Source organism: Saimiri boliviensis, chromosome 9 (genome assembly GCF_048565385.1).
Source record: "Saimiri boliviensis isolate mSaiBol1 chromosome 9, mSaiBol1.pri, whole genome shotgun sequence".
In the NCBI taxonomy this organism is placed as follows: Eukaryota; Metazoa; Chordata; class Mammalia; order Primates; family Cebidae; genus Saimiri; species Saimiri boliviensis.
In genome coordinates, this window is record NC_133457.1 from 48,217,716 (window position 1) to 48,240,600 (window position 22,885).

At 42.2% G+C, this 22,885-nt stretch overlaps 1 protein-coding gene across 10 annotated transcripts in view; it reads left to right on the forward strand.

Annotated features, from left to right (window-relative positions):
• The window catches only part of TFDP2 (transcription factor Dp-2), a 187,077-nt gene that overhangs the window by 156,398 nt on the left and 7,794 nt on the right, over positions 1-22,885 (forward strand). For 8 of the 10 annotated variants that reach the window (XM_074405813.1, XM_003942575.4, XM_074405814.1 and 5 more), the window contains 5 exons: positions 834-980; positions 4,573-4,641; positions 11,319-11,470; positions 15,925-16,091; positions 22,751-22,856. In XM_074405813.1, the coding sequence (XP_074261914.1) occupies positions 834-980; positions 4,573-4,641; positions 11,319-11,470; positions 15,925-16,091; positions 22,751-22,856 (641 nt within the window). The remainder of the gene's footprint in view (positions 1-833; positions 981-4,572; positions 4,642-11,318; positions 11,471-15,924; positions 16,092-22,750; positions 22,857-22,885) is intronic. The other 2 variants (XM_010330409.3, XM_074405812.1) reach the window with 1 other exon arrangement.

The window sequence follows — 22,885 nt, forward strand, 5'->3', positions numbered from 1 at the left end:
TTATATTTTCGTGGATTCATTGTTCTCCACCATCCTTTGTTATCATTGCACTTCATGAGGACTTTGTTCTACAATGTAAACCAACAGTTTCCTTCATTGAGTAAGTCTTGCTATCAAGAAAAGAAGAAAAAGAGAAAGAAAAGGTCAGCTGAACTGAACAGTGTCCCTTGTGATTTAGAGGATTATATTTTGGTGCAAGTTCCGAGTCTCGTTGTAGATTGGAAACAGTTTGCAGATCAGCAGTGGTCAAGGAACACATTTTGAGAAGCACAGTTTTGTCCAGAACTTGAATAAATGTCCTTGATTTTTTTAAGTCTAAAATCCTCTCAGACAATGCAAGGCCTTAGAATACTTTACCTCCAATACCTTTTTCAGTTAATATATATCCTATTTGTAGTCATGTATATTAAGTTCTGTATTTATTCTAGACTCCATAGGACGTGATTATTGTTTTATACAGTGAGAACTGAGATTTACCCACCTACGTAACTTTTGGGTTGGTCTTCATTCTGTACTACATCCCTAAGCTCCCATCTTAGATGATATTTCTTTACCTGAAGTAATCCCTTAAGTATATTTCAGTGTAGATCTGTGGGTAACATGATCTTTATTTTTAAGATTATTTTGTTTTATATTGTTTAAAAGTATTTTTATTTCATGTTTAACTTTGAAGGATATTTTCACAGAATATAAAATTATTTTGGATGTCTTCATCAATTAGCTAAATAAAAAATAGAATTATTCCAGCACTTTGAAGATGTAGTATTAATTTGATATATTAATATCATGTGACTTAACCCTTAAAATTTATCACTCAATAAAATACTTTTTAGCAGGCTTATGATCAGAAGAACATTAGACGAAGAGTTTATGATGCTTTAAATGTGCTAATGGCAATGAACATAATTTCAAAGGAAAAAAAAGAAATCAAGTGGATTGGCCTACCTACCAATTCTGCTCAGGAATGTCAGAATCTGGAGGTAAGTGAGAAAATCTGTTTATGAATAGCTGCATTATTTTACATCAGAGGCATTTTAATTTAAAAATGTAATCATGTAATATAAAATATTTCCAACTGTTCATGTATACTATGTCATTTTTTAACAGACTACAGAATTTTAGAATTGGAACGCACCTTATTGGTATAGTCTACAGTTTAATTGGTAAATGATGAAACTGAGAGATATAAAAGTTAAATAACAATTTGATTTTTCTGTTTCTTAGAGAAGATTTTTATTTCATTCTAATTTAATCCTGAGTACTCTACTAGTACACTTTTTTTGATGAGATGCTGGCTGTATGTATCAAAAAAAAAAAAAAAAGGATCAAGCTGGCTATTTCCTTTATTGGTTACACAATATTCTGACTATAGCTGTGAAAGTCAGACTTTTATATTTGACTTTAGAACTAGTAGCAACAGAATGAATGGTGTTTCATTTTTGTCTTTACCAGAGTGGATAGAATTTTGGAGTGATGTGTGCAGAAGCATTTTAAATTCTGTTAACTTTAAGCATTATAGGAATTTCCCTAAATGAGCATGTTCCCTGACATACTGTTTCTAAATTGAATTTACATAATTTTGCTATCATGGCCATAAATGGAGTAAACTGAGGTTAAATATGGCACGGTGGCTCACGCTTGTAATCCCAGCACTTTGGGAAGCCAAGGCAGGAGGATCACCTGAGATCAGGAGTTCAGAACCAGCCTGGCCAACATGATAAAACCCCTTCTCTACTAAAAATACAAAAATTAGCTGGGCATAGTGGTGTACACCTGTAATCCCAGCTGTTCGGAAGGCTGAGGCAGGAAAATAGCTTGAACCTGGGAGGCGGAGGTTACAGTGAACCAAGATCGTGTCATTGCACTCCAGCCTGGGTAACAAGAGCAAGACTCCATTTAAAATGATAATAATTATTATTATATAGCTTTGGGAGATAATTAAGATTGATTTCCTGTTTTTCTCAGTCTTTTTCCCCCCAGCAAATAAGTTATTTAGTATTAGACTTCTGGATGGAGAAAGAAACCAGATATTCATCAGAAGCTAAAGAATATTTTTCATATGCTAGAGTGGAAATACCTTCTTTTCTTGTTTTTCTTCCTTGTGATAGAGTGGAATTTGAGCATCATTTTCATGATCAGTAATATCGAGCTGATACCAAAGACTCATTAAGCAAAAAAACCTATTCCCATCTACCTTGTGCTTAACCGCAGGTTATACAAGGCAAATCTCTGACACCAAGAAACTGTCACTCTAACTGGGGAGAAGAGAAATGTAAAAGAGTTAGCAAAAAATGTGATTACTCCTGGAAAGAAATGTACAGATTCTCTGCAAAGAGGGATGAGGGAGGGCTTTACCAAGGAAATAATCTGTGAGCTCAGGCATGAGATGGGAGTAGTTCGCCAAGTGGATAAGGGTGGGGAGGGCCTTCCAGGCAAAGGTGCTGCGCATGGGCTGAGACAGGCATGAAACAGCATACCTGGACCTGGGTGTGGCCAGGGAATAGGCATGGAGAGAAGGGGATAGACAGCTAAGTGTTAAGCAGTGGGGTCTGATCCTGTAAACAGTGGGAAGCAGTTGATAAATTACAAAGAGAAGGGTTGATCTCTCTGCCAGTGGGTTGGAAGTAAAATTAATAGATAGATGGGGAAGGAAATGGAATGGAGGAGGGAAATTTAGGTAGTCTGAGTTACAGCAGTGGCCCTGAGATTGGAGAGGTGTTTTAGAGGCGGAATCAGTGCAGCTTGACCTGGTTGGACGAGGGACGGGTAGGGGGCCTGGCTTGTCAGAGCTTCTGATGCAAGGGATGCTCCTACAACATCTTTTCAAATGCAGAATGCCACACAGATTTTCCAGTGAATCTTAAGTAATTTAGGAGTAAAGCATGGTAGTGGATAGAGGAACCATGAATGGAAACTCCTAGTACAGACTAGATTGGATGGGGAGCAAGTAAAGAGATTATCTGCTGGAGCAGACAAGAAAAATGTTTTATTTGATGATTGAAAGACAAAATGGTAACAAATTTAGTTTAAAGATTTTATTTAATTGGCTTTTATTTGTGATTCTAGAATCTGGTAACACCTCAGTAGTAAGTAGAAAGAATGCTCCTATAAGTTGAGCAGAAGAGGTTAACGTTCGTCAGTGTTTTAAGATAGAGAAGCAGCAAAGGTGGATAGACACAGAAACAGAACAAAAAGCAGATTGGACATTTCAGTGTCACTTTCCTTGTAAGGTTAAAACAGAGAAGACTCTCTTTTCATGCCAGCTAAAACTGGCCTGTTGGGGTAGTTCGCTATTCTCTCTTTCTCTCCTGATTTCCTAGGTCAGATAAACGACTTAGTTTTGGCATGGAACTTCAGCATGAGTGACTCTATTTTAGTTTATTTTGTTGGGCCTAGTGCAGGAGCTCAGTCCCAACCAATGGGCTCCCATAAATTTTCCTAACAGACGTCATTGGCTTTTGCCCAAGGAGGTGGTGAGGAACTCAGCTGCAAGAAGTTCAGACCCTAATGTCTGTTTTCTCTAAGTAGTTAACAGATTGAGAGAGAGAGAGAGAGAGAGAGAGAGAGAGAGGGAGAGGGAGAGAGGAAAAAAAAAAAAGTAGTTGTTTGAAGCTGGAAAATTTGTCTATCAAGCATGTTTCTTTTTTTTTTTTTTTTTTTTTTTTTGAGACAGAGTCTTGCTCTGTCACCCAGGCTGGAGTGCAGTGGCGCAATCTCGGCTCACTGCAACCTCCATCTGCTGGGTTCAAGCGTTTCTCACGTCTCAGACTCCCAAGTAGCTGGGACTACAGATACATGCCACCACACCTGACTTAATTTTATATTTTTGTAGAGGTAGGGTTTCACCGGATTGGCCAGGCTGGTTGCAAACTCCTGATCTTAAGTGATTCGCCCTCCTCAGCCTCCCAAAGTGTGGGGATTACAGGCCTGAGCCACAACGCCTGGCCTAGCATGTTTCTTATTACAAGTAGGAATTGTATATTGAATGTGTGAGATAGCTATTATCAGCTGTACTCATTGGAAAGTCAGCTAAACGGAAACCAAAATAAGATCTTGCCTTATTCTTTGAGGAGTAATATAGCAAAGTCATTAATATAGAGCCCCTGTTGTAACCAGAGGGCTTAGGTTCAAATCTTGGCTCTGGCCATTCACTAGCTGTGTGACCTTGGAAATGGAGCCTTCTAAGCCTCCATTTCCTTCTATGCAAAGTGGATAACAGCAGGACTTACCTCATAAGGTTTTTTGTGAAGATGAATTAAAATAATGTAAGTTTAATCTGAGTGGTACTGTTACTTTGATTAGAACTTGAATAATAATCGCAACAAGTACTGCTAACAAGTATTCATTAAGTGTGTGGTTTCGTTTTTGATGACAGTTGCCATAGATCTGATGCTGTGCCTGGTTGTTCACTCCAACCCCTGCTTCCTACAAAGATGTGATTTATCTTTATTCATATTGTTAAGATGGGTCGAGTTTCTCTAGGAAAAATTGTTATCTCAGAATAGGGACCTGGAAAGTGAATACTTTATAATCTACATATGTTCACGTTATTTTGTAACCAACGTTTTAAAGATAGAGAAGCAGAGGCGGATAGAACGGATAAAGCAGAAGCGGGCCCAGCTGCAAGAACTTCTCCTACAGGTAAAGATGTGAGATGTTTTCATTACCTTCCCTGTTTCTCCACTTCCTTCCTCTTGGAGTCGGTGTGTTTTCTAATTGTGGTGCCTCTGAGTGGTGTGTGGTGGGCCCACACCAGGGCAGCCCCTTTCGCCTCCTAGCTCATCGTTATCCGCGTGCTCTGCCTTCATATGGTCCCATCTCTTGCCATCATCTCAGCTCCACAGCAGCTTCCCTGCCCTGTGCGTGACTTATACCTGGCAGCAGTTCACTGTTGATACTCAGCCCTCTCCAAACATACACTGTCAGGGGTCTTTTTTTGTTTGTTTATTTTAGCCCTAATTTGGAATAACCACTAGTGAGGCTAAATTTTAGGTGCTTCAAGTACAGTAATCAAATCTGCCTTTAATACTTACTTTATCAGTAAATGACAGAATGGCATGAAATAGTTCAGTAAGATTTATAGAAATACCAAAACTTACGCTGGGCATGGTGGCTCAAGCCTGTAATCCTAGCTCTTTGGGACATCAAGGCGGGTGGATCACCTGAGGTCAGGAGTTGGAGATCAGCCTGGCCAACATGGTGAAACCCATGTCTACTTAAAAAAAAAAAAATTAGCTGAGTGTGGTGGCATGCACCTGTAACCCCAGCTACTCAAGAGGCTGAGGCAGGAGAATTGCTTGAACCCGGGAGGCAGAGGTTGCAGTGAGCCAAGATCATGCCAGTGCACTTCAGCCTGGGTGACAAAGGAAGACTCCATCATTTAAAAAAAAAAAAAAAAAAAAAAGAAAAAAGAAGAAAGAAAAAGAAATAGCAAAACTTAAAAGCATTTTTAAGAAAATTAAAGTTTATAGCTTAATAAAGATCTCTATGTTTATACCTTTTCGGGTAATTTCCCAGAATTTAGAGGGTTTTTATAAGTATAATAGGGTCCTTGTGTAAAAGCATGTGAGGTAAAGCCACAGGGTAGATGGATTTTTTTTCTTCTATTTTTGGTGACTGCAGTTGGTGTAAAAATTTACTTCAAGTAGTAAAAACTGTTGGGCCATTTTCAATCCAATCAGACAAACTTTGTAAAATGAGCCAGAGAGCCTTTATTCTTCTGCTTTTCTCAGCAAAATGTCTTTATATGAAAAACTTTACAACTAATTATAAAACCCAATTTGATTTGAATTTTAGGTCCTATTTAATTTTTAGCGTAATCTACTTTTTAGAAACAAAGGTGGCAGTAAGTTACCAAATGTTGTAGCAGATTTTTGCCTTCAATACTCACTTTGTCTAATGGCCAGAATATGTTGTATTCTTAAATATTCCAAATGCTGACCGGGTACTGTGGTTCACACCTGTAATCCCAGCACTTTGGGAAGCCAAGGTGGGAAGATCACCTGAGATCAGGAGTTTGAGACCAGCCTGAGTAACATGGAGAAACCTTGTCTCTACTAAAAAATAAAGAATTAGCCAGGCATGGTGGCACATGCCTTTAATCTCAGCTACTCAGGAGGCTGAGGCAGAATTGTTTGAACCCAGGAGGCAGGGGTTGCAGTGAGCTAAGATCACACCATTGCACTCCAGCCTGGGCAACAAGAGCAAAACTCAGTCTCTAAATATATATATATGTGTTCCAAATACTTTCTGATCTTCACTTTCTAGGTGCTTACATGTGCTTTGGGGGTTTGTTTTGTTTTTTTATATTCATGTATAAATCAGAGAAGCACAAGAAGACACTGTAGCCCTTCCAAAGCTCTGTGGTTGATCGGAGTGTAGGGAGTAGGAAAGGAAGCAGGGCCCGGGCAGAGGAGAGCAGCCAGCCAATAAAGCAGGGACTTTGCGAACACAGAAAGTCCCAGAGATGACAACATTCCATCCTTGCGAGGCCATTTTTCTCTTTCTTACTGTGTTCCATGTCTGGTTTTCACACTGAACCCCGTGGGACCTACCTGAAGAGCTAGTACTGGACCAGACATTTTGTATACTTGACATACTGAGTTTCCACATAAAGTATTGGGCTAGGCGTGGTGGCTCATGCCTATAATCCCAGCACTTTGGGAGGCCAAGATGGGAGGATCACCTGAGGTTAGGAGTTCGAGACCAGCCTGGCCAACATGGTGAGACCCTGTCTCTACTAAAAATACAAAAATTAGCCAGGCGTGGTGGCAGGCACCTGTAATCCCAGCTATTCGGGAGGCTGAGGCAGGAGAATTGCTTGAACCTGGGAGATGGAGGTTGCAGTGAGCTGAGATCGCACCACTACACTCCAGCCTCGGTGACAGAGTGATACTCTATTTCAATACATACATACACAAACGCAGACACACACAAATGGTTTTATTTGAAGAGAATATTGTGCAGCTTAAAAAAAAAAAAGCTAAAACTGACAGTTTATTTCTGTGCTCCTACCTGTAGAATTCTACCAAATGTACCTCCTTGAACTCCTGTGCTGTCATCTTCTTGCCCTGGCTACCTCTCTGTCGTCCCTATCCCTGCATAGTTATCTGCAGTATCCCCCAGCAGCTGGTGCCCCAAACCCTGTGCTGAGGCCTTCCTGGAATTTCCTCAAAACCGTGGAACATTTTGGAGCTTAATTTTTTTTTTTGGCATGTTATTTTTAAAAACCTGTTTATCAGCATGCCTACAGTTATCTGCTTATCAGAAAGAATGGTGCTGGGCAAGATCGCCCTCATGTGTGTGGGACCTTCCCATCTTTAGATGCCTGGTGCAAAGAATGAAATTGAGTATTTTTTCTCTGCTTACTTCTGTACCATGAATATTGTTCTTTATTTTAAAAGTCCTGAACTTTTTTCTCTCCTACCTCTCAAACCAAATATTTATAGAAGATTTCCACCCAGGGGCAGCCTACCTGTCAACATTTATAGAAACATGTCTCTCTAAATTAAAATGAAACCCAAAATATAACTGAAATCGACTTGTGGGCTTCTGGTAAACATAAAGTGTATTTCCGAAGGTCGGGCATGGTGGCTCACACCTGTAATCCCAACACTTTGGGAGGCTGAGGTGGGCAGATCATCTGAGCTCAGGAGTTCGAGACCAGCCTGATCAACATGGAGAAACCTAGTCTCTACTACATGCTACCACCTCTCTTGTTTTTTTCATAATGTAGTAGAGAAATGATGTGAGTAAAGCAAACCTGTAGATAATCCACATATCCTATTTTTATCAATGTAATTGACCCTTCCAGTCCTTAAACTTTTCCATAACAAATGCATAGGAAAATGAATGAACACACTTAAAGCTGTTCAGCCTCTGGAATAGATGTTAATGAGTTTTAAAAAGAAAAAAAGACCCAAGAAAATCAAAAGGCAACAAATAAGGAAGTCAGTTCAAAATAAGTGGGATATTATTTTTCCTTTTGCTATCAAAATCACATTATGTGGTATATGAAATTTGTGAGTGTTAAAAAACAACAACAACAACATTATGGCCAGGCATGGTGGTTCATGCCTATAATCCCAGCACTTTAGGAGGCCAAGGGAGGTGCAGATCACCTGAGGTTGGAAGTTCGAGACCAGCCTGACCAACATGGAGAAACCCTGTGTCTACTAAAAATACAAAAAATTAGCTGGATGTGGTAGTGCACGCCTATAATCCCAGCCACTTAGGAGGCTGAGGCAAGAGAATCACTTGAACCCGGGAGGCGAGGTTGTGGTGAGCCAAGGTGGTGCCATTGCACTCCAACCTGGGCAACAAGAGCGAAACTCCATCTCAAAATAATAATAAACATTAGGGTTTTACTGCTCTCTTCACTTGAAAAACCATTGATACTATTAAATGTACATAGCATTAAACAGTGAATTACAAATATGTCATAAAGGCCATTAGCTATCACTGCTTATAATCCCCCGTATACCAAAGTCCTCTTGCGGCACTAGGGACGCCAAACTAGGCAAAGTTTGGAACAGCTCTTGAGATGTGTAGTCTAGTGAAAGGGAAGAAAAGCTATGCAGGGATATTCTAGCATTTAATTCTTTTTCTCAGTTCCACAGTTTCAGCATAATTTTTCCTCATTATTAAGTGAATTAAGCAATGAATTAGTTATTTAGCAACAGAAAATAACAAAGAGGCATAACCTTAATAATATTTGGTAATGATATTGACAGTGCTAGTTATTGATAGTGATTTTGGGATACACTGTTAGCTCTACAATAAATTGGTGTCCATTCTTTTATGTGCATTTCAAAAGAGTAAATGTTCCCTTTTTGGGAAGGTAGAACTCAGCCATTTTAAGATAATAGTAATCTCTTTTCTCTTCCCTCTGCCTTCCTCTTTCCCTTCCCCTTCCTGTCGCTTTGCTTTCCTTCCCTTTCCTTTTCTTTTTTTTTTTTTTGGGGGGGGGATTGAGTCAGAGTCTCTGTCACCCAGGCTGGAGTGCAGTGGTACAATCTCGGCTTACTGCAACCTCAGCCTCCCAAGTACTACAGGTGCATGCCACCACACCTGTCTAATTTTTGTATTTGTATTAGAGACAAGTAATTTTTGTATTGTATAGGGTTTCACCAGACTGGTCTCGAACTCCTGACCTTGTGATCTGCTCACCTTGGCCTCCCAAAGTGCTGGGATTACAGGTGTGAGCCACTGCACCCGACCTCTTTTTCCTTTTTTTAAAATAAAGATGGAGTTTCACCATCTTGGTCAGGCTGGCCTTGAACTCCCAACCTCAGGTGATCTGCCTGCCTTGGCCTCCAAAGTGCTTGGATTACAGGCATGAGCCACCATGCCTGGCCGTTTTTCTTTTTTTATTCTTGAGAAAGGGCCTCTGTTGCCCAGGCTGGAGTGTAGTGGCACAGTCATAGCTCACTGCCTCCTCGAACTCCTAGGCTCAAGGGAACTTCCCACTTTGGCCTCCCAGAGTTCTGAGATTACAGATGTGAGCCACTATGCCTGGCCAATAATAGTAATCATAGAACCTGAAGTGAACAATACTGATCATCAGATTGCTAAAATATAAAAAGTATATTTATCACTACTGGGTGACAAGATGTAACAAGCTAAGAAGGGGAATGAATGGCTCTGACAAGGAACTTTTAAAATGTTATCTGCTTCTTGAGTCTGTGAAATTCTGTTACACATTTTCCTTATTTAAAAAAAGGAAATCTTGTTTTGAATACTGGGGGGGATAAAAAAAGGAAATCACTTTTTTTTGTGGGGGGGGCGGGGGGGACGGAGTTTCGCTCTTGTTACCCAGGCTGGAGTGCAATGGCGCGATCTCGGCTCACCGCAACCTCCACCTCCTGGGTTCAAGCAATTCTCCTGCCTCAGCCTCCTGAGTAGCTGGGATTACAGGCACGCGCCACCACGCCCAGCTAATTTTTTGTATTTTTAGTAGAGACGGGGTTTCACCATGTTGACCAGGATGGTCTCGATCTCTCGACCTCGTGATCCACCCGCTTTGGCCTCCCAAAGTGCTGGGATTACAGGCTTGAGCCACCGCGCCCGGCTTGAAATCACTTTTTTTTTTGAGACAGAGTTTCGCTCTTGTTGCCCAGACTGGACTGCAATGCTGCCATCTCAGCTCACTGCAACCTCTGTCTAAAAGGGAGATAACTTTCTTTGGCTTTTGAGTATTGGTTCTAATTAAAAGTAGCAGCAAGAGCCAGTAAAAAGATTTAGGCCTTGATGTATCTTACAATTAGTGCCGAGCCTCAGTTGCCTCATTTGGAAGTGTCTGGTGAGGGAAGGCTGGGGCTGGATTCCAAACTGTGCCCACAGAATGCTGAGAAGTTCTGTGGAGGTGCCTTAGAAGCCATGTGGCTATGCTTGAGGGCAGAGATGGCAGAGCTTAGGACCCAGCCTTACTGCAGCTAGCCTGAACAGTGCCACTTCCATCTGTTTTAAGTGAGACTTTTTTTTTTTTTTTTTTAAGATGGGGTTTCACCATGATGGCCAGGCTGGTCTTGAACTCCTGACCTCAGGTGATCCACCCACCTCAGCCTCCCAAAGTGCTAGGATTACAGGCATGAGCCACCGCTTAGATGAGACTTTTAAGAATTTTTTGTGTTTTGTTTTTTGAGACAGGTTTTCACTCTGTCACCCAGGCTGGAGTGCAGTGGCATGATCTCTGCTCATAGCAAATTCTGCCTCCTGGGTTCAAACGATCCTTCCACCTCAGCCTCCTGAGTAGCTGGGACTAAAGGCACATAACACCACGCCCAGCTAGTGTTTGTATTTTTTGTAGAGAGATGGTTTCGCCATGTTGCCCAGGTTGGCCTTAAACTCCTGGAGTCAGGCAATCCACCTGCCTTGGCCTCTCAAAATGTTGCCATGACAGACGTGAGCCACTGTGCCCAGCCTCCAGTGAGATTTTATTTGAAAAAAGGATTTTGTGGCTTGAAAATGTTTGCATATCCCTGGGCTAGACATCCTGAAGGGCATATTTGACCCCAAACCCTCAAGAGTCTGTGTTAGATAAATGGTGTCACCTTTGCTGTGTCATTTGCTGAAGAGTTCCAGGTGCCTACTGGCTCTCTCCCAGATTGTGAGGTCCTGTTTCTATGGATGGTGGAAAAATGTATATTGAGTTGGATCATTCTTTCTTAAATGTTTAATTTTTTAATTCATTCATGCAGGGGAGATGTCTCTTTAAACTGTCTTATTTTAAACCACATTTTAAATGTATTATCTTAATTCTTTTAAATTCCAGCTCACTTATGTGCATTTGACCATATTCTTTTTATTGATTATTACAGCAAATCGCTTTCAAAAACCTGGTACAGAGAAATCGACAAAATGAGCAGCAAAACCAGGGCCCTCCAGCTCTGAACTCTACCATTCAGCTGCCATTTATAATTATCAATACAAGCAGAAAAACAGTCATAGATTGCAGCATCTCCAGTGACAAGTGAGTGGAGAACTAGGGGATGGGTGCAGGGCTGGCCTTCTGTTCACATAGTCATATCATTTGCAAACTCAGGAAAGATTGTATTCCCATTATCTGCAGCCCTCCAAGGCTGGCTTCCTTAGGGCACATGAAACACCTCCTGAAATATGGGTGCGCCACCCCTCACCCTCCATGGTCCCTTGTGTTGTGCCAGGCACTGTGCTATCTGTTATATGTGTATGGCGGTGTCTGGGCCCAAGCTATGACATGCTGCATGTATGTGGTAACTCTGAGCAAGTAACTGCGGTAAGCTAGCCCAGCACCATGGGTCTGGGACAAGGTAGATTCATTGGTGATTCACTGTCATAGCTTATTATGGAAATATTTTAGGCCAACATGTGGCATTAAAGCAATTATTTGTCCTGCTATATCATAGTCATGCATGCTTCTGTTTATTAATTAATGTATTAATAGATGTGGAAATACCTGGCACATTCTTTGCTTTCTTTAAATTGTTTTTACATTTTAACTAAGATTAATGGTAATATTTAGCATAGCAAATAAGTAGTAGCCCTTTTCAAAATATAGAATTAATTTGTGATTTATTTTACCATTCATGAAAAAGTTTCTCAGTGGTCTTCAGGCTGTGACCAGTACCATAAAAGAGTTAAGAGTATGTATAGGGTGCAGAGTGAGATAGACGCTCATACAGGTTGTGGCTCCTCTGTCACTTCTCCAAAGCTCTGTTTTCTTAAGAACAAATAGGAATGATATTGGGGCTCCTATCACTTCCCAGCCTTCTTGTGAGGATTAAATGAGTTAATGTCTCTAATGACTCAAGGCAGGCGCTTTTTAAATGTTAGCTGCTGTTACAGAAGGTCAGTCTATAATTTATTGTTCAAATTGGAATGTTAATGCAAAAGATGACTCTAATAATTGCATCAGTACCACAGGTGTACCCCAGAACTGTCCCTGGGAGACTGGAACTCTGATCCCCCAGAGCCGTGGAATTGCCCTTGGTGTTCACTGCCACTTGTTTTTCTCACTCTTCTTCCTGGCGCTTTTGCGCCCCCTGCCTGTCTCTGTTGTATCCTGAGATTCCAGGCTACTTGGGTAAGAAGCCACACACATGAAAGAAGAAAAACAGTCGGCTGGGATCCTAGCACGCTGGGAGGCCAAGGCAGGTAGATCACTTGAGGTCAGGATTTCGAGACCAGACTGGCCAACATAGTGAAACCCCAACTCTGCTAAAAATAGAAAAACTAGAGCCAGGACAGCGGCTTATACCATTAATCCCAGCACTTTGGGAGGCTGAGGTGAGTAGATCACCTGAAGTCAGGAGTTCAAGACCAGCCTGGCCAACATGGAGAAACCCTGTCTCTACTGAAAATACAAAATTAGCTGGGCGTGGTGGCGCACGCCTGTAATCCCAGCTACTCTGGAGGCTGAGGCAGGAGAATCACTTGAACCCAGGAGGCAGAGGTTGTGGTGAGCCGAGATCACACCATTGCACTCCAGCCTGGGCACCAAGAGTGAAAATCTGTCTCAAAAAATAAGAAGAAAAATAGCTGGGTGTGGTAGTGCACACCTGTAGTTCTAGCTACTAGGGAGGCTGAGGAAGGAGAATTGCTTGAACCCTTGAGACAGAGGTTGCAGTGAGCCAAGATTGCACCACTGCAGTCCAGCCTGACTGACAGAGCGAGACTCTACCCTCAAAAAGAAAAGAAAAACAGCAGGAATTTCAAAGTTATTTGATAATTGAGACTATAGACACAAAAAGAAATAGTAGAGACCATGTAGGTTATGAAGTAAAACAGATCCATCTTTTTTTTTTTAAATAGTGGATTCTCACTGTTCTCACTGTTGCCCAGGCTAGAGTGCAGTGGCTGTTTTCAGGCATGATCATAGCTCACTGCAGCCTCAAACTCCTGGACTCAAGCAGTCCCCCTGCCTCAGCCTTCCTAGTAACAGGGACTGCAGGTGTGCACACCTCCTTGGCCATCTAAAACTGATCTTTTTTTTTTTTTTTTTTTTTTTTTTCTGTTTGAGGTAGAGTCTCACTCTGTCAGCAGGCCGGAGTGCAGCGGTGTGATCTGGGCTCACTGCAACCTCCACCTCTCAGGTTCAAGCAAGTCACCTGCCTCAGCCTCCCAAGTAGCTGGAACTGTAGGCACGTACCCCGATACCCAGCTAATTTCTCTATTTTTAGTAGAGACAGAGTTTCACCATGTTGGCTAGGATGGTCTTGATCTCTTGACCTTGTGACCCGCCCACCTCAGCCTCCCAAAAGGCTGGGATTATAAGCATGAGCCACCTTGTCTGGCAGCTGATTCGTTTTTTTAATCTTCTAAGTTTCTTAACCTCTCTGAGATCATGTTCCTTTTTCCATGAAAATGAGAATTAAAGAATTTACCTTGCCAGTTTCCAAAAGATACGGATAAATTAATATAGAACCCAGGACAGTGGTAAGTGGTAGGTATATGAATTATTTTCCACGCACTTGCAAATTCTTCATAAAACATATGTCAAAGAGGACCATTAACATAGTCTCAGAAAACGGAGAATTCAGGCTGAGCGCAATGGATTATGCCTATAATCCCAGCACTTTGGGGGCTTGAGGTGGGCAGATCACAAGTGGGTCAGGAGTTTGAGACCAGCCTGAGCAAAATTAGATGGGTATGCTGGTGAGTTCCTGTAATCCCAGCTGCTCAGGAGGCTGAGGCAGGAGACCCTCTTGAACCTGGGAGCGGGAGGTTGCAGTGAGCCAAGATTGTGCCACTGTACTCCAGCCTAGGCAATAGAACAAGACTTTGTCTTGCGCAAAAAAGAAAAAGGGCTGGGTGCAGTGGCTCACGCCTATAATCCCAGCACTTTGGGAGGCCGAGGCGGGTGGATCACAAGGTCAAAAGATTGAGACCATCCTGGTCAACATGGTGAAACCCTGTCTCTACTAAAAATACAAAAAATTAGCTGGGCATGGTGGCGCCCAATCTGTAATCCCAGCTACTCAGGAGGCTGAGGCAGGAGAATTGCCTGAACCCAGGAGGCGGAGGTTGCAGTGAGCCGAGATCACGCCATTACACTCCAGCCTGGGTAACGAGCGAAACTCCGTCTCAAAACAAAAAGAAAAAGAAAAAACTGAGACTTCCAGAAAATGGTTAGCATTTTTTCAGATAAAAAACACAAAACTTGGCATTCTAGTTAATCTCTCTAGTTAGTGTCTTGTTTTGTATAGATAATTATACAATTATTTTCTTAGGTTAGTCTTTTCAGTCTATAAAGAATGACAGGAAAATCTGGGAATCATTGGCCCAGGGGAATTATGGACACTGTTCTCCCAGGCTGGAATCTGGTGAGGTTTCCATCTCTTGGGTGGTCCCTGACTCATGCCCTTTCCTGGCCCTCCTTTGAGTGGAGGGAAGGAGGTTCTGAGTAGCCTGTACAAGCTTATTATACAAGGTAAGTCCAAAAACCCTGTCTTTCAGTTACTTCGGTGATGCAGTCTTTTCCCGTAATTAGCTAGGAGGCTTTCCACAATTACTACATTTACAAAACTGTCTGCTTTTAACAGATGCCTGAAATCATCCCTGGGGCAGCTACCTACTTCAGATTTTATTTTTTCTAAAAAGTTGTTATTGTACTTCAATCAAATTCATTTACTTTAGATTACTTAAATTGGCATTTTGCTTCAAATTATAATTTTTGCTCCTAAGATAATCTGTTTTTCAAATTATCTTAAAAGTTTTACCCTCACATGATTTTAATAGAAATTCATGACCAGGTGAAACCTACTGCTGTCTCTGAACCCTGTCCCTGCAGGGCTGAGGCCAATGATGAAGGTGCTCCAGGACTAGCCTAGGAGTCAGAAGGACTGTGTCTTCCTTCTTCTGCTTCTTGATTGAAATGTTATGCTGGGCTGCTGGGAAGCTAGGCATCTAGTTTGGGTACTTTTCCAGCATATTTGGAAATGTGCTGTGTGTTACGTGTGACACTTTGACACTCTTAAAACATGTTACTGCTTAGCCTCTCAGGACAGGATTTGGGGTTGTTTTCATTTGTGGAAAGTCTATTACTTATCTAAAGTAGGTCATAGCTAACATTTGACTCATGAAAATGAAGTAAGCATTCAAAATGTTGTTTTCCTCAAAGCTAACAGGCTAAGTTGGACTAGGGTTATCGTAATATTAAAGTAGAAAGACTTTTCTTTTGTGGCAGAGCTCTAGGCAACTTTGAAAAGTACTAGATTTAGAACAAAATTTCTGTCTTCTGTCAGAGGAATGTTGTTTTAATTGGGAAAATGTTTTATTTGAGATGTCATTCCCCTGACAGAGCAGAATGACTCATGGTTCTAAATGGTAACAATTTCTAGCACCATAGCTGGATTTAGGCCCGTATTCTGTTACTTCAAGTACAGAATACGAAACTATTCAGACCTTAGCACCACCAGAAACCCTTCACTTTGTTTCCTAATTCAGGTTTGAGTATCTTTTCAATTTTGACAACACCTTTGAGATCCACGATGACATAGAAGTACTAAAGCGGATGGGAATGTCATTTGGCCTGGAGTCAGGCAAATGCTCCCTGGAGGATCTGAAACTTGCGAAATCTCTGGTGCCAAAGGCTTTAGAAGGTTATATCACAGGTATGTTAACTGATGCTTTCATGTGTTGGCCCTGATTAAATGTCGAATACAAACTTGTTAAAACCTTTCTCATAGAAAATCGCAGATTTTTAGAACATCTGTGCTTGTATGGACAAACTGAAACTTTTAACACTTTAATTTAGGAACTTTTTTAAAAAATTAGATTGAATAGATTGTTTCATAACATTATTAACTTATATCTATATACTACACATTATATATTGTTACATCTAAATTGGCTCACTCAGCACTAAATTTGGCACTTCAGAGAGATATTCTATCTGTAATTCCCAGTATTTAGCTCAGAGCATAGTTAGAGTAAGCAAGTAAAAGCTTGATGAGAGAGTTTTAAAAAATAATCTTTTGGGCCGGGCGTGGTAGCTCAAGCCTGTAATCCCAGCACTTTGGGAGGCCGAGGCAGGTGGATCACGAGGTCAAGAGATCGAGACCATCCCGGTCAACATGGTGAAACCCCGTCTCTACTAAAAATACAAAAAACTAGCTGGGCGTGGTGGCACGTGCCTGTAATCCCAGCTACTTAGGAGGCTGAGGCAGGAGAATTGCCTGAGCCCAGGAGGCGGAGGTTGCAGTGAGCCGAGATCGTGCCATTGCACTCCAGCCTGGGTAACAAGAGCGAAACTCCATCTCAGAAAAAAAAAAAAATAATAATAATAATCTTTTAGTGCCCTGTGGATATGTCAAGGAAAACTTTGCATAATTTACAAAAGAAAGTAGGTAGATCCTAGCTGGGTGCAGTGGCTCACACCTGTAATCCCAGCACTTTGGGAGGCCAAGACAGGTGCATCACCTGAGGTCAGGAGTTTGAGACCAGCCGAGCCAACATGGTGAAACCCTGTCTTTACTAAAAAAAAAATTTTTTTATTAGCCAGGTGTGGTGGTATGCGCCTATAATCCCAGCTACTTGGGAGGCTGAGGCAGGAGCATCCCTTCAACCCCGGAGGTGGAGGTCACAATGAGCCAAGATTGTGCCATTGCACTCCAGCCTGGGCAACAAGAGTGAAACCCCATCTCAAAAATAAAAAGAAAATAGGTACATCCTACCTTCCTCTAATGGAAAATTTAATATATCTATTATCTGTCCACACATCAAATTAAAAATATCATGTGATTAATTGAATTCAGAAAGGAAGAGTGTATTAAAAGTTTAAGTGTCGCCGGGCGCGGTGGCTCAAGCCTGTAATCCCAGCACTTTGGGAGGCCGAGGCGGGTGGACCACGAGGTCAAGAGATCGAGACCATCCTGGTCAACATGGTGAAACCCCGTCTCTACTAAGAATACAAAAAATTAGCTGGGCATGGTGGCGCGTGCCTGTAATCCTAGCTACTCAGGAGGCTGAGGCAGGAGAATTGCCTGAACCTGGGAGGCGGAGGTTGCGGTGAGCCGAGATTGCGCCATTGCACTCCAGCCTGGGTAACAAGAGCGAAACTCCGTCTCAAAAAAAAAAAAAAAGTTTAAGTGTCAGAGGAAAAAAGGGCAGAATAGGACAAACCTGGATTCACATTTGTGTACGTGGCTCCTCTTTTCTTTGAGACAGAATCTCACTTGGTCACCCCGGCTGGAGTGCACTGGCACGATCTCGGCTCACTGCAACCTGCTCTTTTTGGGTTCAAGCGATTCTCCTACCTCAGCCTCCTGAGTAGCTGAGATTACAGGCGGCTGCCACCATGCTGGCTAATTTTTGTATTTTTAGTAGAGACGGGGTTTTGCCATGTTGGCCAGGCTGGTCTCAAACTCCTGAACTCGTTATCTGCCCAACTCAGCCTCCCAAAGTGTTGGGATTACAGGCATGAGCCACCATGCCCGGCCTCAGTTGTTTTTTTTAGAGATACAACCAAAATGGTAAACTTGAAATAATTTATTATTTTGTTTTGCCTATTTCTAGCGTCTATATAAACAAAATCATAGTAATATATTCTTTGGTGATTTTTTTTTTTTTTTTTTTTTTTTTTTTTTTGAGATGGAGTCCTGCTCTTGCCGCCCAGGCTGGAGTGTAGTGGCGCAATCTCGGCTCACTGCATCCTCCGCTTCCCCAGTTCAAGCAGTTCTCCCTTCCTCAGCCTCCTGAGTAGCTGGGATTACGGGCACCCGCCACCACGCCCGGCTATTTTTTGTATTTTTAGTAGATTTAGTAGAGACAGGGTTTCACTATGTTGGCTAGGCTGATCTCAAACTTCTAACCTTGTGATTTGCCTGCCTCAGCCTCCTCAAGTGCTGGAATTACAGGCGTGAGCTACCATGCCTGGCCCCCTTTGCCCATTTTTAAGTAGAATTACTTGTATGGGGCTTTTTCGCTGGTGGAGGGGGGTTGGTCTGTTTTTTGTTTTGTTTTGTTTTTTTTTGAGACAGAGCTTTGCTCTTGTTGCCCAGGCTAGAGTGCAATGGCACTATCTCAGTTCACTGCAACTTTCACCTCCTGGGTTCTAGCGATTCTCCTGCTTCAGCCTTCCACGTAGCTGGGATTACAAGCACGAGCCACCACACCCAGCTAATTTTTTTGTATTTTTAGTAGAGATGTGGTTTCACTATGTTGGCCTGGCTGGTCTCAAACTCCTGACCTCAGGTGATCCGTCTGGCTCAGTCTCCCAAAGTGCTGTGATTATAGGTGTGAGCCACCGTGCCTGGCTGAGTGACTTCTTTTTATTATGAGTTGTAAAAGTATACTGAATATACTTATAAAACATAATGCTTTGGTTTTCATGTCCTATAATTAAGATTTTTTTCACTAATTGGGGTGTGGTTGTTCACGCCTGTAATCCCAGCACTTTGGGAGGCTGAGGCAGTCAAATCACTTGAGGTCAGGAGTTCGAGACCAGCCTGGCCACCATGTCAAAATCCTGTCTCTACTAAAAATATAAAAATTAGCCAGGTATGGTGACACACTTGCCTGTATTCCAGCTACTTAAGAGGCCAAGGCAGGAAAATCACTTGAACCTGGGACGCGGAGGGCCTATCACTGCATTCCAACCTGGGCAACAGAGAGAAACTCTTATCTAAAAGAAAATGAAAATTGAGTATATAAACAATGTTTTTCCCTTTGCTTGCTTTTGTTTCTTTCATTTATAAGTATAACCGAATTTCACATCACTTTTTAAAGGCATTTTAATACTAGCTCTAAGATATATTAAATCTAATGTTAGCAAAAAGGTCGTTTTAATTTTGTTTTATTCTGTGGTTTGGCCCTTTGCTCACAATGGAAGAGTTTGTTGGCTGAAATTCGGTTTCTCTTTTAGTTCTTTGGTTGGCACCATCCATCCCTGCAAGCCCCCGCCCTGCCTGTCCTTGCCCCTTGGCCCACCTGTTTCGTTTCCCCACCCAGCCCTCCTCTCCCCACGCTCTCCAGCCTGGGTCCTGCTGTGTCATTGGGAGGCCAGCAGAATCTGAACAAAGGGCTTACTCAATAAATCACCAGAACTTTATTTTAGCTTATTCCCAGTGAAAAGGCTCAGAGTGATTAGGCAGGCTCTGTGGTTTTGATCTCTTTGTGACCTCATTTTGCAGACTGGGATACAGACTTTCTGGGCAGTTCAAAGGAAGAAACATGTGCCTCTCGTGTGTAAAGAGGCAGAATGGCTCTGGGTGAGAGAGTGAGAATCATTGTGCGGATCCTGTGATAATGGGAAAGAAATGTAGGCTTTTCCAATCCATTGTAAAAAGAGAATGTAATGTGTTATGCTCACAAACAAGTAAATAGCTATATTCTGACAGAAGGTTTCTATAGTTCTACATACTAATTAATATTCAGCACAGGATTCTGGCTTTAATTTTCTTGTACAGACTTGTTGTTATTTAATGTATTTAAAGTCTGCTATTCTTCTTAGACTTGAAGTCTCTTTTTTTTCCACAGCTGCCTCAAAGAAAAAGGTTCATAAGACAATTCTAAAATTAGCATAGTCATTTAGTTTACTTTTTCCTACATGGGAATGGCCTCTTAGTTGGATACCAGAGTTTCCAATCTAAATCATATAGTTTTTTTTTTAGAGTGATTGCAAAAACGTTTGTATTAAATTAAATCATAGCTCATTTTGGCAGATTACATTTTCTGAGTATGTGCTTGGGCTTATAGAAAATCTTTTTAGGAATTATTTTTAATGTATATACCTCTTTATGAAATAAGTGGCAGTTGACAGAGACTATACTCATTCATTTAGTAATATGTAGGTTTTTTTTGCCAGGCGCGGTGGCTCAAGCCTGTAATCCCAGCACTTTGGGAGGCCGAGGCGGGTGGATCACGAGGTCAAGAGATCGAGACCATCCTGGTCAACATAGTGAAACCCTGTCTCTACTAAAAATACAAAAAATTACCTGGGCATGGTGGCGCGTGCCTGTAATCCCAGCTACTCAGGAGGCTGAGGCAGGAGAATTGCCTGAGCCCAGGAGGCGGAGGTTGCGGTGAGCCGAGATCGCACCATTGCACTCCAGCCTGGGTAACAAGAGCGAAACTCTGTCTCAAAAAAAAAAAAAAAAAATCTTTTTAGAAATCATTTTTGATACTATATATACCTCTTATTTCATAAGTGGCAGCTGACAGAGACTATACTCATTTAGTAATATGTAGTTTTTTTTTTAAGCCAGTCTTGCTCTGTCACCCGTGCTGGAGTGCAGTGGCACAATCTCAGCTCACTGTAACCTCCACCTCCTGGGTTCAAGCAGTTCTCTTCCTTCAGCCTCTCCAATAGCTGGGATTACAGACATCTGTTAACATGCCTGGCTAATTTTTGTATTTTTAATACAGATAGGGTTTTGCTATGTTTGTAAGCTGGTCTCAGCCTCCCAAAGTGCTGGTACTATAGGCATGAGACACTGTACTCAAAGTTAGATCTCATATGTTCCAGTTACTGCCTTCTTTGAGCTAACACTATAGATGGGATGATAAAAGTATTAAACCAGTAAAATTACAATAAGAATTGATTGTGTTGGCCGGGCGCGGTGGCTCAAGCCTGTAATCCCAGCACTTTGGGAGGCCGAGGCGGGTGGATCACGAGGTCGAGAGATCGAGACCATCCTGGTCAACATGGTGAAACCCTGTCTCTACTAAAAATACAAAAAAACTAGCTGGGCGTGGTGGCTCGTGCCTGTAATCCCAGCTACTCAGGAGGCTGAGGCAGGAGAATTGCCTGAGCCCAGGAGGCGGAGGTTGCGGTGAGCCGAGATCGCGCCATTGCACTCCAGCCTGGGTAACAAGGGTGAAACTCCGTCTCAAAAGAAAAAAAAAAAAAAAAAAGAATTGATTGTGTTGTGTTGTCATAGGAGAAATGTGGTATATGTGTAGAAAAGATGATGGCAAGGAGATACCCAAAATATTTTGTTAGTTTTGAGATGGAGTTCCGCTCTTGTTTCCCAGGCTGGAGTGCAATGGCACAATCTTGGCTTTCTGCAACCTCCGACTCCCAGGTTCAAGCGAATCTCCTGCCTCAACCTCCCCAGTAACTAGGATTACAGGCACACCCGGCTAATTTTGTACTTTCAGTAGAGATGGGGTTTCTCCACGTTGGTCAGGCTGGTCTCCCAACTCCCGACCTTAGGTGAACCACCCACTTTGGCCTCCCAAAGTACTGGGATTACAGGCGTGAGCCACCGTGCCCAGCCCAAAATTTCTGTAGACTAAAACAGTAATGTCTGTCTCCCTGTCATTAAAAACGTGACTGCACGTGACCTTTTAAAAATAAAAGCTAGTCAGCCAGTGCCCGGCTAGCTCAGTGGGTAGAGCATGAGACTCTTAAAATAAGAGCTAGTTTGAATTAGGAAACAAAGGACACCAGGAAGAATCTTGTCAGGAAAAAAGAAGAGGTATTTTTCATAAGTAGCAGCATTGAGTTTACCAAGCACGCACCTGAAAAGACAGTGCGGTGTGGGTTTTGGCCAAAACAGATCTGTCTGCCCTGAAGCAGGGTGGCCTTCTTACCTCAGGTATTTCTTCTTGTGTTTTGAGACAGAGTCTCGCTCTGTCAACCAAGCTGGAGTGCAGTGTTGTAATCTTGGTTCACTGCAACCTCTGCCTCCTGAGTTTAAGCGATTCTCCTGTCTCAGCCTCCCACGTAGCTGGGACTAAAGGCTCCTGCCACCACACCTAATTTGTGTGTGTGTGTTTATTTTTAGTAGAGATGGCGTTTCATCATGTTAGCCAGGATGGTCTCGATCTCCTGACCTCGTGATCCGCCCACCTCAGTCTCCCAAAGTGCTGAGATTACATGCATGAGCCACTGTGCCCGGCTTACCTCAGATATTTCTGATTTGACTTTCTCTGTCGCCACTCCTGGCTTTGGCTCTTAACCCCAAAGTCCAGGTATTTAGTGGTGAGGGCAGCAGGCATTGAGGATAGTACACTGGGCAGTACCCTGAGGGCTGGGCTCTGGAGGGCTTATCTAAGAAAAAAACAGTAAGAAAGTGTCTGTAGAATGTTTTCATTTTAATTCCTTCTGTCCATAAGCTTCCTTCCTGTATTTTTTTTTCCCTTATTTTATGTTCTAGAAGTTTTCTTTCTTCCAAGAAGATGAGGAAACCTGGGTTTTTCTCGGAGCAAGAGACCTGTCTAATGAAGAATAAGCCTTGCTCTTGCTTTCTCTGCTTGCTTCAGACTATCAGCAGCAGCCACAGAACTTGCAGGACTTACATTGTTTTCTTCTCATTTTTTCCTTTAGATATCTCCACAGGACCTTCTTGGTTAAATCAGGGACTACTTCTGAACTCTACCCAATCAGGTTCAAATTTAGACCTGACCACTGGTGCCACCTTACCCCAGTCAAGGTATGTATTGTTTTCAGGGTTAGAAAGGC